General features: G+C 37.7%; 1 protein-coding gene across 3 annotated transcripts in view; it reads left to right on the top strand.

Annotated features, from left to right (window-relative positions):
* Window positions 1-17,454, top strand: part of LOC762633 (UHRF1-binding protein 1-like) — a 45,466-nt gene that overhangs the window by 15,692 nt on the left and 12,320 nt on the right. For 2 of the 3 annotated variants that reach the window (XM_030973435.1, XM_030973422.1), the window contains exons 3-12: window positions 547-585; window positions 2,339-2,415; window positions 3,549-3,657; window positions 8,935-9,138; window positions 9,682-9,876; window positions 10,767-10,947; window positions 11,884-11,901; window positions 14,650-14,736; window positions 15,171-15,740; window positions 16,282-16,388. In XM_030973435.1, coding sequence (XP_030829295.1) covers window positions 547-585; window positions 2,339-2,415; window positions 3,549-3,657; window positions 8,935-9,138; window positions 9,682-9,876; window positions 10,767-10,947; window positions 11,884-11,901; window positions 14,650-14,736; window positions 15,171-15,740; window positions 16,282-16,388 — 1,587 coding nt within the window. The remainder of the gene's footprint in view (window positions 1-546; window positions 586-2,338; window positions 2,416-3,548; window positions 3,658-8,934; window positions 9,139-9,681; window positions 9,877-10,766; window positions 10,948-11,883; window positions 11,902-14,649; window positions 14,737-15,170; window positions 15,741-16,281; window positions 16,389-17,454) is intronic. The other variant, XM_030973425.1, reaches the window with a different exon arrangement.

Genomic DNA, 17,454 nt, shown 5'->3' with positions numbered 1-17,454 from the left:
CTGGGATATCTCAAGCTTATTAGCGCGCTTAATAGCTCAGGCAGACGTCTTCAATTGATCCAATCTATTTACCTGCCAAGGAGCAGACAGATATTGACTCTATAAATGAATGCCCTTTTGGCTCTAAATAGATGATATAGGGTCGGAAAGGTCACTTTAAATGCATGGGTGTGAATTAGAAACAGACTGGGTGAACATCAATTTTAAGATGTTTATGAACACCACATGTGCTGTATTGCTTTATAGGGGGAACCCCCCTGGATATGTTTTATATGATGTAACCTTTTTTGTTCTTCTTTTAAATAAATGAATGCCTGTACCAAAAGACTATATGATCAAAATTATATTGCGTTAATTTGTTTGTATGTCAGTAGGATAGTCTATGACATGGTCCATACATGAGTTGGTGCTATGTCAGCTGAATTTGGATAATTGTACATTTATGTACATGTATAATCAGTTTTTGAATTTTGAAAAGCTTGAAATATCATGTAAATTAAATTATTAAATGTTCTCTTTATTTTCTCTTTTTACTTCTTTATTCAGATTCCATGGACAAAGCTAAAGACACATCCAATATGTTTGGTAGGTACATGTACATGTATTCATTAATATTATTATAGATTTACAATGTGAGTGCCTATCTATCATCAGTGTTGCGGTGTTGAGGCACAGGTGGTCGACAGGTGGCCTTTGTAGACAGGTTCTGGACTCATTTTTTTCCCCTCCATAAGTGAGAAATACACATTGAGTGACCACTATAGGCAGGTTCCTTGTATTTGACAAATGGCCACTGTGACAGGTTTCACTGTGTAAGTTGTGTGTCCAGACAGGTTGTGTCTACAAGCCTACAAGCAATCTTTCATAATTTTTCTAAGACTTACATGTATGTTGTATAATATTATAAAGGACATATTATATTTATGATGGTTTAATAGTCTATTTGATTAATATTTCGTGCTAAATCAGAAGGCAAAAGAGAATGCTTTGTGTTTGTTAAGTGTCTGGAAACCCTGATATCATGTGCAAATATTGATGGTACATGTGTTTGCAGTTATGGATATTTTAAGCACTTTGATCTTTTTATAAATGAATGAGTTTTTAATTTCTCACTGTCTGGAGATAATAGGTTGATTGATATATATTTTTTTAATCCAAAGGCAAAAGAGAATGATTTGTGCTTGTTATTGTTATTGTGTTTGTATTATTCAAACATTGATATCATATGCAAACACCGATAGTAAACATGCTTGCAGTTCTGGATAATTTAAGCACTTTGATATCTTATATTAATGAGTTTTTAATTTCTCATCGTCTGGAGATAATGGGTTGACACGTATACCACATGCGCCCTGTTGTTTTATCATGTCACTAATCATTAGTGAAGAACAAGCTGGTACTTGTATTAAGTATAATCATGGTCGGATCTTAAGTATGTTTGGAGCAGATCGTTATTGGGTATGAGCATGTGCGTTGTTCAACAGAGCAAAAAAAAGGTAGAGCAGTTTAGCTCTAAACATTTTTCCACAAAATCTCTACACCACCCAACAAAAAAGAAGGTATAAGGAAAGAAAGAGAAAGAAAAAATATGTAAGAAGTTAGAATGTCTTGTGAAAATTTTGCTTTGACAATATTAACAAATTTAACATTTGCGGGTTACAAGTGTAGCACTGAATTACATTAACTGTTTTGATAAATAATTGAAATAAATGTATTTGATTGGATGTGACCAAATTTTAAAGAAATAGATACTGTTCTGGGAAAAAAAAATGTCATGAAACAGCTAGGGCATGAGTTCAGTTCTTACTTGAAGAAATACTGCAGAAAGATTATCCGACTGCATACCATTTCCCGCTCTTCATTTTAAATACTAATTGAAAGTGGAGTAAAATGGGGTGTTTCGGTTTCAGGTTAGTCCTTGTTTAGGCGCTCTGTAATTCATTCCATATCCGGAGGGTATCTTTTGGTGTTGGGATTTGAATGATTGTTAGAGAAAGTATTTGAGAGTATGACTATGAGTATGAGTAGAAGAGGTGAGAAAGAGGAGGCAGAAGGGAGAGAGAGAGAGAGAGAGAGAGAGAGAGAGAGAGAGAGAGAAAGGGGAAGGGGAGAGAGAAAGTGGAGGCACAGGAGAGAGAAAGAGAAATGGAAATAAATGGAAAGTAGGAGAGAGAGAGAGATAAGAGAGAAAGTGTCGAAATGGATGAGGATAGTAATATTCAGTTAGTCTAGTTAGTCTTATTCATAATTATGATACCTAACCTACTGTAAATATAGATACATGTAAGTATACAATATGTACACAGGTTTCATAGTACTATGTATTTTGTTCTTTCAGTACCTGGACCAGGTTGAACTAGAAATGGAGACTTGTCGGGATCTCAGGAAGACGGAGAACAAGCAAGCTCTGCAATTGTAAGTGCTTCTCTCCAGTTCAAGTTCAAGTTCAAGTTCAATTTGATTAAATTCCAATAAAAGCAATATATACAGATAAAAATCAGAAATACAGCACAGATGCAAATAAAATACAATGTACATGGAGATGGAATCGAGGGTACCTTATTTTCTTTCCTGTCTTGCTATTTTCAACGAAATTATCTTTTTGTTTCACATGATACAAATTTATGCAGGAAATAAGAAAGATAGATGAGATATACAGCTAGATACATGTAGATTCATAATAGTCTCTTGCAAAATCAAAAGAAATCTGTAGTGAACAATAGGTTGCAGTTACAGGCCTGATAAAAACCCAATTTAAATCGGTTTCCCGATTTTTTTTATTTTTGCCGATTTTTTTCTTTTCTTCCCGATTTAAAAAAAAAAAAAAAAAAATCCAGATTTTTTTTTTTTTTTTTTACCAATTTTTTTCTTCTTCCCTTTGTTTATCCTGATTTTCCCGATTTCCCTCTTATTTTCTCTATTTATCCCTATTTTGCCCTATTTTTTCCCCCAATTTTCTTACTTGAAAGGGGGGAATGTTGTTAGATGCCATTTTTTTCCCCGCGAATCCTCTTTTTTTTTTTTTTACTCAAGGGGGGGCGTGGTTGAGGGGAAAACAAAAAACCTTTTTTTTTTTTAATGCTCACTATCACCCTTGAGTTAAAAGACAACATAAATCCCTACCCTCAATACTCTACATGTATGTACCGGTATTCTATTCGGCAGCTGATTAGAATACAATGAAAGAATGATTTTGTGTACGTTTATCATAAAGAAAGATGGCATTATTTTTTAGGAATGGTTGGCTTTATTTGTAAGTTTGAATTTACTGTAAATGAATTACCCTAGATATGCAACCATGCTCACAGACTTGTATATTAAAAGAAAAATATTTAGGATTGCATTACATACAATGTTCTTTCTGTAGTATGGAATTTAAAGGTACTAAACCATTTTGAACTTTAAGTTGAAAAGACATACTTTTCACAATGAAAAACTGTCAGATACTGTCACACTTTGGTTCTTTAAACTGTATAGTGAACTGAAAGTGTTGACCAAAGGGAAAGAAAATGTTTTCTTTTCAAAGCCAAAATTTCATTAACTTTCAGAGCAACTAGTAAATACGGGTTTCCAGAGAGAGTAGTGGATGGGATGTACGTACATGTGAACTCGATCATCGGCAAGTTCAAGTCGGACACCTTTCATGCTGATATACAGGTGGGTACCATGATCATAGAGGCGATGAGGCTGATTATGATGAGTGTGAGGGTGGTGATGATGGTCATGATCATGATGACGTCGATGGTGATGAAGATGAAAGGTGTTGATGGTGATGATGGTGAGATGGTGATGATGGTGAGAAGGTGATGTTAATGATGATGATGATGACGACGACGACGATGATGATGATGATGATGATGATGATGATGATGATGATGATGATGTTATGATGATGATGATGTTAATGATGATGATAATGACGATGATAATGATGGTGATGATGGTGGTGGTGGTGGTGGTGGTAGTGGTGGTGTTGGTGGTGGTGGTGGTGGTGGTGGTGGTGGTGGTGGTGGTGGTGGTGATGGTGATGATGATGATGATGATTGTAGTGGTGGTGATGGTGGTGGTTGTACTGATGGTGACGATGATGGTGATGACAATGAAGAGGGTGTTGATGATGGTGATGATGATGATGATGATCGATGGTGATGTTAATGATGAGGATGATGCTGGTGATGATGATAATGATGAAGAGTCAATAGTATATTGTTTTGTATCAGATTTGTATCAGGAGAACCGTTCCTTTATTTGTACGTGGTGTCTATACCCCCCCCCCCCATCCCCTCTACTCTTCACTCCCACCCTTCATCCACCTAACATCCATCCCGTCACCCTACCTTCAGCCATCATTATCCGTCACCTTTATACCAACATTGAAGGTGGCATGTTTGTGAAGCTGAAAGCCTTCTACTCATGTGTTATTCCTTTTTCACACGGCATCTCCGCCTTCAACTGCCTCATGTAATTTCATCCCCACTCTCATTGATCCTCATTAGCTGTGTCCACACTTCAACCTTTTGTATTTTCCAGAATGTATTACTCTGTAAGAAAACACGCGCGGCCTGTTCACACTCAGCAGAAAGCAAGGTTAAATACTCTATGTTTTAACCGCAATCACGATCTCACTTATTTGGGTGATTAGAAAAATCAAAGCCAACATAACAAAGCTAAACAAAACTAAAACAAAAAACAAAATCTCACAAATTGATGAGATGGTGTTGACATACATTGTATATATACATGTACATGTTATCCCTCTTTTCTTGAATTAACAGTGATGCGTTCATTGGTGATTGCTGTGCATCTTGTATATTGATGAAGTGAGCGCTTTTTTTTATAGCACAATCAAGGTCAGCATAAGTGAAATGATTCAATCAATACATCCCAAGTGTGAACAGGTGTATTCATTCAAAAAGTGATATTTGATCCCAACCTCGCTTTTTCCCCTCTTGTGTGAATGGCCCTATTGTGTATACCCTAGGTAGACTGCTTCATGTTCATGTACATTGTAATTCCACCCCCTAGCTCTCTCATTGGTCCTCATTAGCTGTGTCCACACCACAGCCTTTTGAGTTTCATATTTTCTAGACACCAACAAGACTGACACCAGGACCCCATTTCACAAAACTTATCATCAGTGACAGTTTTTGTTATAAGCTACTGAAATCCTTGCTTCAGATTTGTTATCAGCAGATCTGCCATTGATTTTTGTCATTTGTCATTGAAAGAAGGCTTTGTGAAACAGGTCCCTGGGCAGCGTTTCATGAAACCATTATAAGTACATGTACAAGTTCACCATCAACTCATAAAAATGCATGTATTATTTGTCAATGAACTTGTACTTGTGACGGTTTCATGATATGATGCCCAGATTGACAACGAACTGAACACAAAATTGCAATACTTGAAATAGCCAAGAATCTGTCACTTTGGAATTGGTGATATGTCTGTTTAGACAGTGTGACTGAGGTGCGGTACAATTTTCGCATACATGTATTTCTAAAGATACAAAGTAATAGATGAGATTCAGTCAGTCAGTATAACCTTTAAATTCTGGACTTTGGTTTAGTGAGAATTTGACGGCTGGAACGATTATTTTGGCGTTTTCGCATGTAGCAGCATCTAGAAAATTAAGGTCAAGGTCAAAAAGCTTCTTTACATACATGTACATGTAATGTGGGAGAAATTGGTTTCCCATTAAAAATTTGGCTCACTACATATATTGCAGGAGTGTCTTCCGTTCAAATGTTGTAAGTACATGTATTAAAGCAAGGCGGGAGTAACATTAAACTGGGTTGCTATTGATTGTATGCTGATTGCTTTAATAGTCTGACATCACAGACCCTTTTAGATGTATGATAATGTTACACATGGCGGCATAATACTGCTTGTCTGTAAAATATCCATATTGATGACAACCCAATACATCTCTGGTAGATGTCCCATGTAGATGACCAAAGTAGTCTTTTAAAATCGTTTGTCCACATTTCCCCGGAAAAGTTTATTTCTTTTATACACACACTTATTTCTGTTTCAGTTTCAGTTTAGTTTATTCATTTAATAAAAATCACATTACAAGCAAATAGCACTGTAAATAACATAAAAACCTCTCACTAGAATAAACATACTAATACGTCAAAATATGATACCAGGTAATGGAAAAAGGGAGGTTATAAAAACCCCCCAAAAATGAGTTTGTTGAGATATCTCCTAAAAAAAAATAATTAAACAAAATGTGATGAACATAATAAAGATTTGAATTTATGTTCATGTTCATGTATGTGCTTTTGATAATTTACTTAATACGTGTACATTTAGGTCTGCAACACTGAACTAACTAATTTAGGACGAGATGGTAGTCAGTTTCCATGTGCAGAAGCTCACAATTCCCTGACACCACATTTGGTGGAAATACCATTAATGGGTGTACAGAATAGGAATATTGACAATACAAAAACACGTCCCTGGTGAGCTAATGCATTTCGTTCAAATGCATGTCCCCCTGGATGCATTTACATATCTCTCTTTGTCTCTATCTCGTGTCTTGTCTTTGTCAACAATGTTAGCAAATGGAAAAGAAGTCAAGATTCGACCTAGAAAATCCTTTTAGGTACTTCTGATCGAATAACATCCTTACATGTAGCTCCTTTCTATCTCTTGCAGTGCATAATTTATTATCCTTTTGTAAAATCACATTTTTCTTTTCTTTAAAAAATGTTGCTGTTACTGTTAGTGCTCCTCGTTGCCTTCTACTGTTTTTCATTATCATTTGTATTCTTTGATTTACTTCTTTGTCTTTTCTCTCCTTTCCTTCCTTGGTGTCCCCCTTTCCTTACATATTTCTCCTCACTTTTTTTTCATCTCCTTGTTCTCCTCATTTGTCTTCTTTTTCTATATTAGATTCTTCTCCATCTTCTTATTTTTCTGCTTCACATTCTGTCCTTCTCTACAGTGCTCTTTGTCCTTCTCTTTCTGCTTGATCTTCTCCTCTTCTTTGTCTTCATATTTTCGTCTTCAAGCTACTTCATCATATTCCTTGACTCCTCCTTTTCCTCCTCCTATTCTTCTTCTTTCCCTTTTCTTCTCCTTCTTCTTCCTCTCCTCTTCCTGCTCCTCCTCCTACTCCTCCTCCTTTTTCCACCTCCTCCTTCTTCTTTGATCGATCTCCTTCTCCTTCGTCTTCTTCATCTTCTTCATCTTCTTCTTCTTCTTCTTCATCATCTTCTTCATCATCTTCTTCTTTTCCTCCTCCTTCTTCATCTTCTTCTTCTTTTCCTCCTTTTCTTCCTCCTTTCTTCCTCCTCCTCCTCCTCCTCCTCCTCAACCCCCTTCTCCTCCTCCTTCTCCTTCCTCCTTCTCCTTCCTCATGCAATTGCTCCTCTCCCTATTTGCTTTTTTTATCTTCCAATCAATGCTGTGTTTCAGACAAGCGTTCAGAATACATACAATGCTTGTCATGTTGTTTGGCTATACATATAAGAATAGACGCTGATATGGCCCTGCCCTTGAAAGCACTGTTAAGTGGAAATCTGAAACGCACTAACCGGGTGCTAGACATATGGGAACATGAGCAGCACAGTATACATGTCATGACCTATTCATGCTGTAAGGCTATAAGCCTCGTTCAGATACGACTCTGTAAAACAGTAGCGCTTTGATAAAAAATATAACAGCATAAATGTAACACTTTACATTGCTGTATCTTATGTAAGACGGAGCTCAGTTGATACACCTAGGACCTCTATTGCGCAGTTGCCATTCATAGATTTACACGTTTTAAAGCCCCTCTGCACTATTTTGGCCAGGAGGGATTCAACCTCCCTGCATGGTCACTGGCAGGTGGTTATCTCATCAAACCAGCTCTTAATTGACATCAGAAAAAGGGGACCATGGGGGACCAACGGGTACCGCTTACGCATTGTTTGCTATATAGAGGGTGCAAGAAGCTACAAGTAGTGCAGTGGGGCTTTAATAGAAACCGCCACGGTTTACCACTTCATATCTGAACGAACCTTTACAAAGAATCATGAGAGAGAGAGTAGTTAGTACATGGAGGCCTATAACACCACCATGGCAGCCTTGCTAAATCCATGTTGATGATTGTGGAGTGCCAGGAGTGTCAACTTCGACAGACATGAGCGCTGTACAAAAACCCACTATCATTATTATTATTAATAGGAATAAAGACAGCTTCTTCTGTTGTTCCAATGTCATCCTCACAGTAGCCCATTCACACTGTAATCATTAATTTAAGTTCTAGTATGAATGGGCCTACTGGCATTCATAGCTTTCCAATATTCATTTTCTCTGGAATTAAAGAGGGAAGGTGGGGTAATGTACAGGGGGAAATGATTGTGGAGTTTTCTCATCCTTTTCACTCCTAAATGGGTACAGGGATCTCTTACATGGAGATGCAATTTTCACCAAACAAAGATTGCTTTTGAAATAGTTGTATTTCTCAATGTGACATGTTAGACCGTTTTGATGTCACATCTTTGTGTTGTCCCACGTTCTTATATGTGCAAGATTTGGTCACTATTTTTAGAACTTGAATGATTCCACAACCTCTTGACAGTTGCACATCCTTGAACTGGTATTTGATACCAAGTTTACTATAGTATTCGGAAACTTACACTAGACAGTTTCTTTCCAAAGGTCATTGAATGATTACACATTCACATTGTCATTTAGATAATGGTCAGTCTCTCTTTTTTTTTCTTCTTCTAAATGTATGTATAAATGCCTAGTAATTAAGTTTTTATTTATTTTGCTACATGTATCTAATTTGATATGTACAAGCACAAGTTACTTCTTGAAGGTCCTTGCTTTCTATTTTTTATGTATTTATGACTTGTACTGTTTTTTATGATGCCAAATAGACTGAAATTGAAACTCATCACTGATTTATAATCACCATTATTGTTTGCCTTCTAGATTGCTCAGCTTATTGTGCAGAGCACGACTCCAGACTGGAAGCCAGCAGACCTGCGATACTCCAGGATAAAGGACATGAACAGGGGACAAGTTCTTACCTTCAAGGCAGTGGAATGGTCCACATTCAGACTGACAGTAGATGCAATAGAGAAAGGATCAGGTTCACCCACTACGCCAATTAGGTTAATCACAAATCAGGGAAAGGTAAATATTCATAAAAAGTTCTTACCTACAAAGAAGTGGAATGGTCCACTCTTAGACTGACAGTAGATGCAATAGAGAAGGGATCGGGCTCACCCACTACGCCAATTAGGTTAATCACAAATCAGGGAAAGGTAAATATTTTAAAAAGTTCTTACCTTCAAAGCAGTGGAATGGTCCACGTTTAGACTGACTGTAGATGCAATAGAGAAAGGATCGGGCTCACCCACTACGCCAATTAGGTTGATTACAAATCAGGGAAAGGTAAATTATTTTAAAAAGTGTTACCTACATTATTACCTCATTTATAGCTGAGCTGCCAAAGTAGCTAGTGCTCAAGCATATCAGATACCTAGGCCTTGATTAAAAAAATGATGGAGAGTGGCCGATGTAGATTAAGGTCTAACCAAAGGACGCAAGTGTCAGGCTGGGATCCGAACCCGCAACCTTACGATTGAGAGTCTAGTGACTGAACCACTATACCACAACATCTCTAAGACCTTTAATCCTCTGACCTCCATAAACCTGTCTAATTTTATCCCTCAGATCTGTATCACCATCAAGAAGAGACTCAACGACTGTTCGCTGGTGACGTCCAGACTCCAAGTGCTTCTGGATGACATCCTCTGGGTTCTCACAGACTCCCAGATCAAGGCCAGCATGCTCCACATGCGCAGTCTCAACCCGGTCATACAGAAAGCTGCAGCCCAGAGCAAAGTACATGCCGAGGCAGCAGGAGAGGTATAAAAATTATGTTATTAATTACCGCAGGTAGCTCTATCAGTGTCAAAACAGGGGAGTGTTTCACAAAGACCAAGATTGACTTTAAGTTGGACTTAACAATGGCAGGCCGTTCATGCCACTAGTTGTTCTCACCATTATAATCTTTAGAAAGTATTTTTTCCTTCAATAATGATCTATCAAAAAATGTAGATTCTGTAGATTTGTGACCATGATTTGTACGTCCTTTGAGAGACCAATGCCGGTAAATGGTGAGAGCAAACAGTGGCATGAACAGCCTGCCATAGTTAAGTCCAACTTAAAGACGATCTTAGTCTTTGTGAAACACACCCCTGTTCTGTGTTTAAAGGGCTCTGCAGTTAGTACTACCCCATCATTGCAAGGAACCCATGCAATACGCCTGGGTCAAGAGCTAGAAGGACCACTACTCTTGTATGAGAGTGAAGATACTTCACCAATATTCATCAAGCTCCCCTTGATGTCCCCTGAAATCCTGTTGATGTTGTGTCTACACATTTAGATTGTAATAATTGCAGTGGCTGACAATAAGGATGATTATTATAGTTTAGCATGAGTTTTTATAAATTTACTCACATTTTCATAGAAAACAGAATAGGAAAAAATAGTACCATCTTCCACGATTCCATTGCAAGAATTCTTAGAGAAATTAAAATATACTTGAACTTGAAAGCTCAATTATTAAGTCATAATTTATCATTGGAATTTGAGTACAAAATTTATTATGAGTTGTAGAGTGGTGGGTAAATTAATGCTTAATGCCTGAAAACTTGTTTTCATTGAAATTAAAGGTGAACACTGGTATCTTTCCAACCCCTAAGTTGTTAATCAAAATTTCCCATCATCTTTCCCAACCTGCCATCTTGTCGCAGGCTGTGAGCACCCCACATCCTACAGAAGACCCTGCAAACAGGCCTCAGAACGTCAAAACATCCAAGGAACTCCAGCTGCTGCAGTTCTTTGAGCGCTACGACGTCCCCGAGACATCCTACCACTTCTTCACCAAGAGAGTCGACCTTCACCTCTGTGATGAAATGAATCGACCCGAAACTGGTATGTATGTGTAACAGAACGGAATAGTCCATTTACTAAAAAGGGGTTTTTGTGGCATATAAAATAGCCGATTAGGAAATGGTACAACTGACAAGTGAGTTGATTTCTACCTCTGTGATGAAATGAATCGTCCCGAAACTGGTATGTATGTTTCACAGAATGGAATAGTCCATTCACTAAAAAGGGGTGTTTGTGGCATATAAAATAGCCGATTAGGGAATGGTACAACTGACAAGTTAGTTGATTTCCACCTCTGTGATGAAATGAATCGTCCCGAAACTGGTATGTATGTGTAACAGAACGGAATAGTCCATTCACTGAAAAGGGGGTTTGGTGTGATAAGATTTAAACAAAAGAATGCCCAACATGAGTTGATCTTCATCTCTGCTATGAAATAAATTGCCCCCAAATTGGTATGTACATGTATGTGTAACAGAACGGAATAGTCCATTCATCGAAAAAGGAATTTTTAAAAAACTTGCTATAATCCTTGCTCTGGCTTGCAACAAGTACTGCTAACATGAAATGAAAAAGAAAAAAACACAAAGAAAAAAAAGGCTTGAATTTATTTCTGTAGCTGACGTCTTCACTAACCAACCCGCCATATCATCACGTAATGATGTTCTGTTTTGTGCCTTTGCAGTATAGTCTTGCGCTCAATCACATGCTTCTATCATAACACTGTTGATATATGAGTTTTCATATTAACAGATAATATTCTTCTTTAAAAAAATATTCAGTTACGCAAGCTTTTAACTACTTTGATTCATATGAGTGGATTCAATAGCTATCATTTCTTTCACAAATATTTCTTGTGGGTATTTATCAATTCATTTTGTTGGGTTTTTGGTGGAGGTGTTCATTTCATTGTGTCTTGACTTTTCAGTCCTTTTTGTTTCTCATTTTGTTTTCACCATTCATTACAACATCATTCAGACAAGAATTCAGCAAAAGGTATTAAGTCATTGCAAATTGGATGCACTGTGTTTGCTGTGATGGTTTTATTACTCTTGTTTTTGTTGTTGTTACTGTGTTTCACATTGTTGACCCATCACCTTTTAACCTTTGACCTCACTTGACAGTGTTAGTAATGACCTCTAACATGTCAATATCTTATCAATAATGTTTTTCCAAACAAACACAGAATAGAATCGGAAAGAAAAAATCATCATTATTCTTTGATCAAGCATACAGTTGAATAGACTTGATTGCCATTTCATTTGCACAAGTCATGTCAAGTACAAACATCTGGTTGATATGTCATTACGTGTGGAGAGTTCACTTCCAAAACCTCCTGCGTGTAGATCAAATTTGTGTTCAATTTTGTCTTTACTGATTTCAGAAACCTCAAAAAAATATTCACTACTACCAAAACAATTCTTGTATGAGAAAAATATAACATAAATTCACAAGAAAATGAACCCCCTTCTCCCCCCCCCCCATTAATCCAATTAAATCCATATGTTTTCAAAACAGGTTACATTTTAATAAACAATGGTCTTCTAGGGAACTGACTAATCACAGAGCAGCATGAAATGCATGAATAGTCACATATTGACCCTAAGTTGCTTGAACAAAAAGAACTAGTTTGCACGGACCAGTGTAAAGGAGGGTGACTCCAGATATTTCTACAAAAACATGTTCAATTCTCATACACCTACTTCAAAGTTTAGTCAAAATTTAGTTCATCAAAAATATATAGCTTTAACTATTCTACAAACTGAGATAACTGAAGAAGTTAACTGTTTTATGAGTATCTAACATATATTGTGAAAAAAATACTTATGATGTGAACTAACCTTTTGCAATGTGTGCCCATACTTGTATGTATGTATGTAACCAATCTGTAGTGTGGAGTTGCCTACTACATGTAGCTTGTATCGAGAATGGATTTGTTCGATGTAGCCTAGACTAGAATAGATACAGTCAAACTTGTCTATTATGGCCACCCAAGGAAAACACAAAAAGTGTTTTAAAAGATAAACTTTTAAAACAGGTTTTTCAACATACATTTCCTTCCTCAGTTTGATATATATATACAATATACAGTTAACAAATAAATTATTCACACCCTTGTGAAAATTTGTGTCCCAATTTATGTTTCTTGAGAGTATGACATTATAAAAGCTTACATCTAAAAGTATTCAACAAAGGCCCTACCTAATTCTACCAGTTCACCTTTCATGCTCGAGTTACAAAAACTTCTAATTTACAACAGGTCTGAATAATTTAGTTGTTATCTGTAGGTGGCCTTTTTAGAGAGGTGGCCACTAGGACAGGTTTGACTGTAGCTGCATGTGATATTTTAACTTTGCATAAAAACTCACCTCTATTGTAACCCAGTAGAGTAGATGTACATGTTTTGTATTCATTTAAAATATGATCAAGCAATGCAATTGACATGCATGTATGTGATTTGTAATCGACAGGATAGGGTGAGAAATTCATGTTGTAAAACTATGTTCTGTATTTTTTATATTTATAAAAACATATACCTACAGAACACTTTGGAACCAGTGTACCTAGATGGTAACACTGCACACATCAATGAATGTTTCATCCTTCGACTTTTATTTGATTATTTGTGTGTAAGCACCACATGAAGTTTGTTTGCCTTTTGCTATAAAAACATTTGTTTTCTCTTTGTTCTTTGTTTGTTTTTTGCTTATTGTTTCTACCGGTATACAAATTGACATACTAGCACATGTAAGGAGCATGTCGCATTGTGGATTGGCAATGGAGGAACAGTATGCCTCTTGGTAGAATGGCTGCTATGGCGATTAAAGAACAATGTTTTGTTTTTGAAGGGGATAAATGAAAATGATTTATTATTATTGTTAAAGGTACTATGTCCCATTTGCAGGCCAAAAAAATGAAGAAGTTAAATTCCAACTGCATTTGAAAGATAATTCTAATTTAGAACTTCCCTAAAAAAGGTGGGGCTTGAAAATGTCTTCAAGTGGGAAAATAACGACTATTAGTTGTCAAATCGACTTTAGGGCTATAGAGCCCAAAAGTAATAGTCTTGATTTTCAGACAATTTTACCGAATGGTCATACGTTTTATGCTGCGCAAAGATTCAATCAGTTTAATCTTGGCCATCACAAGAAGTGGGTTATTGATGTAGACAAATGCTTATGTACCCTTTACAACTCTTCTCATGTATGTTATTACCAAAGAAGAAAAAAAGCCAGTCAGTCACTCAATAGTGTCTGACGGTGAAGTCTAGCAAGTAAACGGGTTTCTTTGCATAATTTGAATATGAGGACACTGCTAACGTTTAAATTTCACAGATAGGACATACATGACATATTCATAATTCCTGCAAATTTCTACATAATTTGAGGTTGGCTGCAAAAGGGACATAGTACCTTTAATGTTATTATAATTGTTACTGTCATTACTATTTTTAATATTATTAAAATATCCTTCATTTGAGGAGAGCCAGCTTGTCATCATGGCACAACAATACACTAAGCTACCTCCTATGTTAATGCAAATATTAGAAGCCATTTAACATTGTGGATATACCAATGAGGTAAGTAATTCATTCTTATATTTTACATGCAATTGTAATATGCCAGTAATGCAATCAAATCACTATTCACTTAGTCTTCACTATGTTCACTAAGTTATATGTACTGTACTACATTGTAGTTTTCATTCTGAATGATAAATGTCTATTTTTTTCACACCTCTTAGAATCGTTCAAAAGGAGAATAGAAGGAGGTGCTATGCAGATCTCTTTTACCGGTGTTTCGTTTGACTACTACCCTTACCATATAGCAAGTAAGTCGGAAAATTTATCACATATGATTTTGGATTTAGAATTCTTTTAACACCACTTTCATATTCACTGCTGAAGAGGGTTAAGTCCACACTCAGCCCAGAGTAATTTGTCATATAGGACAGGCATGTGTTTGTCCACAAAATGCATGACTGCATGTTGCTGAAGAACATCCATTGGCATAGTCTTTTTTGTTTAAAGTCCCAGGTACTCCAATTTATGTGTGGAGAAGGGGGGGGGGGGGGGAGGGGCTGTTGAACTTAACTCTTGTCACCTGTAATGGGAAAGATGAAATATTCATGAAACATTCCGTCACGGAACACCTGCTCCTTCAGCGTTGGGCAGTAAACTTATTGAACGTCCCTCATTATTTATACCTCTGCTGTATTCATAGAACTGTAACACTCTTTCCATATGAAACTTGTTTGTTTTGCAGGTAGTCCTCGGACCCATTGGCAATACTTTGATGATGCAATGAGCCTCTCCGATAAATGGATCCACACCGTCCTTGCTCACTTCAAGCAACAGTACGCCATGGCACGCAACGAACTCAAGAAACGGACAGCCCCGCCCACTCATCCAGCCACACCCCCTCCCCACCCTCCACACACAAAGACCACGCCCCCTGCGCGACCTGCCACACCCCCAACCAGAACTCAATCGCAAACGGGCAGGGAGCGCACGTCGAGCGCTAGCCATGGTCGCCCACCGGGACGCCCAGGGGGTACAGCAGCCCCGCCCCACGGTCAACCACGATCCGGTGCTATGCCCTGTCAAGGAAACCGGACGTCGGTCAAGCTGATGTCCAGCTGTCTAGTGTTTAGGATACGAGCGTTGCAGCTGAGTAACGTCGCGACGTCAGACCGGGGGGCCAACAACGAGGAGAACCTGCGCAATAATCTGTTCTTGATGTCGGACAAGAACACGTTCCACTTACCCCCTGAGATACCGTCCATACATGTAGAGTACATGTCTTTCTACTTCCCCAATGAACTTGACTTCCCTGGTAAGTGTTAACCCCTTAACTCTTGACCATTCTGATTTCCATAGACCTAATACAGGAACCATCAGGGCCCCATTTCACAAAACTTGTCATCAGTGACAAATGACAGTTTTTGTTATAAGCTACTGAAATCCTTCCTTCTGATTGGATATCAGCAGATTTGTCACCAACTTTTGTCATTTGTCATTGAAAAAAGGCTTTGTGAAACACCCCCCTGGTCCCTATGTGTTGATTAAGGCCTTTTCAGATGTTTAAAATAAGACAATTGAATGGAATAACTGTGCTTCTTGTTTCTGTATCTTATAACATATTGCTGGTGTGGAACTAACCCAAGTTTAAAATGAGTTTCAATGTCCTATTTTACCAAATTTTGTATAACAAATATTTCTTCTCCCTTTCGAAATTGTTCATGTTGTGATCAGCAGTCTGAAGTAAGTTTGTGATCAATAATTATCATCAATCATTATTGCAGAAGTATTTCTATGAAAGATCATTACAAGCAGCAGCAGAATTTCAATAAAGTGCTTGTGTTTCATTTTATCAGTGCCAGCCCCAGTGATCTATGCCCAGATCAACCCTATGCAGCTCAGATTGGACAATACAACCCTACTATGGCTCAACCAGTTTGCATTCAATGTCATGCAGACATTAGTAAGTATTATAAGACGATGATCAAATGATTGGTTGAGAGCGTACACATGACCAGGCATTTTCTTGCCTAACATGTAATATTACTAATGACCAGTAAATACTAATGACTCATGTTATAAAAATCATTTTATGAAACAAATAAAACATCATCTTATAAAACAAATAATACCCATCATTTTGTTTGGGCATTAGTAAAATTACCCACACTCGGTACCTTCAAAACAGTCCAAACACCCTTGGCTATCGCCTCGGGCAGGTTAAACCGTTCCAAAGGTACCTTGTGCCGGTAATTCGTACTAATGCCATCACTGCTTAATTAATGATAACTATTGCTGGGTGCGGACCTGGTTATCTCTATTGTCACTATTGTGCATAACTTTACTCTATGAATGTACACAACTTGCATGTAACCTATCTATCTACTTTGTACATCCGTGTTTTCATTTCGTTCAGCAGATATCATTTTATTTTCAATTTTGTTGAATGCTTTGAAATTTTTAAAAGTCGTATCCCTTTGAATTCCTGTGATACAATCAATGTGACAAAGATCCCTAGAACAGAGATGCCAACCGTTACGGTTTCGCCGTATTTGTTACGGTTTTAATGCTCTTGTTACGGCGTTACGGTAAACAATCAAAAGGTTACGGGGAAACGATAAATAAAAGTACATTATAGCAGATGCCGCTATTTATACATAGCCTCCGTACACAGCGCTGCATGTCACACGCATTTACTCATAAGTTCACTGAATTTGACTTCACTGGATGAGGCACTTTCGCGCACATTGTCCGTCCGTCCGCCGCCATCTTGTTTAATTCCGAAACAACACGGCCGTCGTCATTATTGTACTAGTACATGTAGTATGCATGCTACGTGCATTTTGGGGGGAGCATGGTGGTAGATGAACGTGCCTGCGGCGCCCGCAGTACCCATTCAAAGTATAGTAGCGAAGACTTCGGTGATTCAGTGGGCGCATTGCAAGTGCGGTATACGGTGTGTTGTTGTTCATGAACGCCGGCCCTAGCGGCCTGGGCTTGTGTGGCTGTGGTACCGGTGAGTGCATGCG

The sequence above is a fragment of the Strongylocentrotus purpuratus genome, unplaced genomic scaffold (assembly GCF_000002235.5).
Source record: "Strongylocentrotus purpuratus isolate Spur 01 unplaced genomic scaffold, Spur_5.0 spur5_contig_865, whole genome shotgun sequence".
NCBI classification, from domain to species: domain Eukaryota; kingdom Metazoa; phylum Echinodermata; class Echinoidea; order Camarodonta; family Strongylocentrotidae; genus Strongylocentrotus; species Strongylocentrotus purpuratus.
The sequence above is the reverse complement of the archived record's forward strand: the minus strand, read 5'-3'. Positions and strand labels throughout refer to the sequence as shown.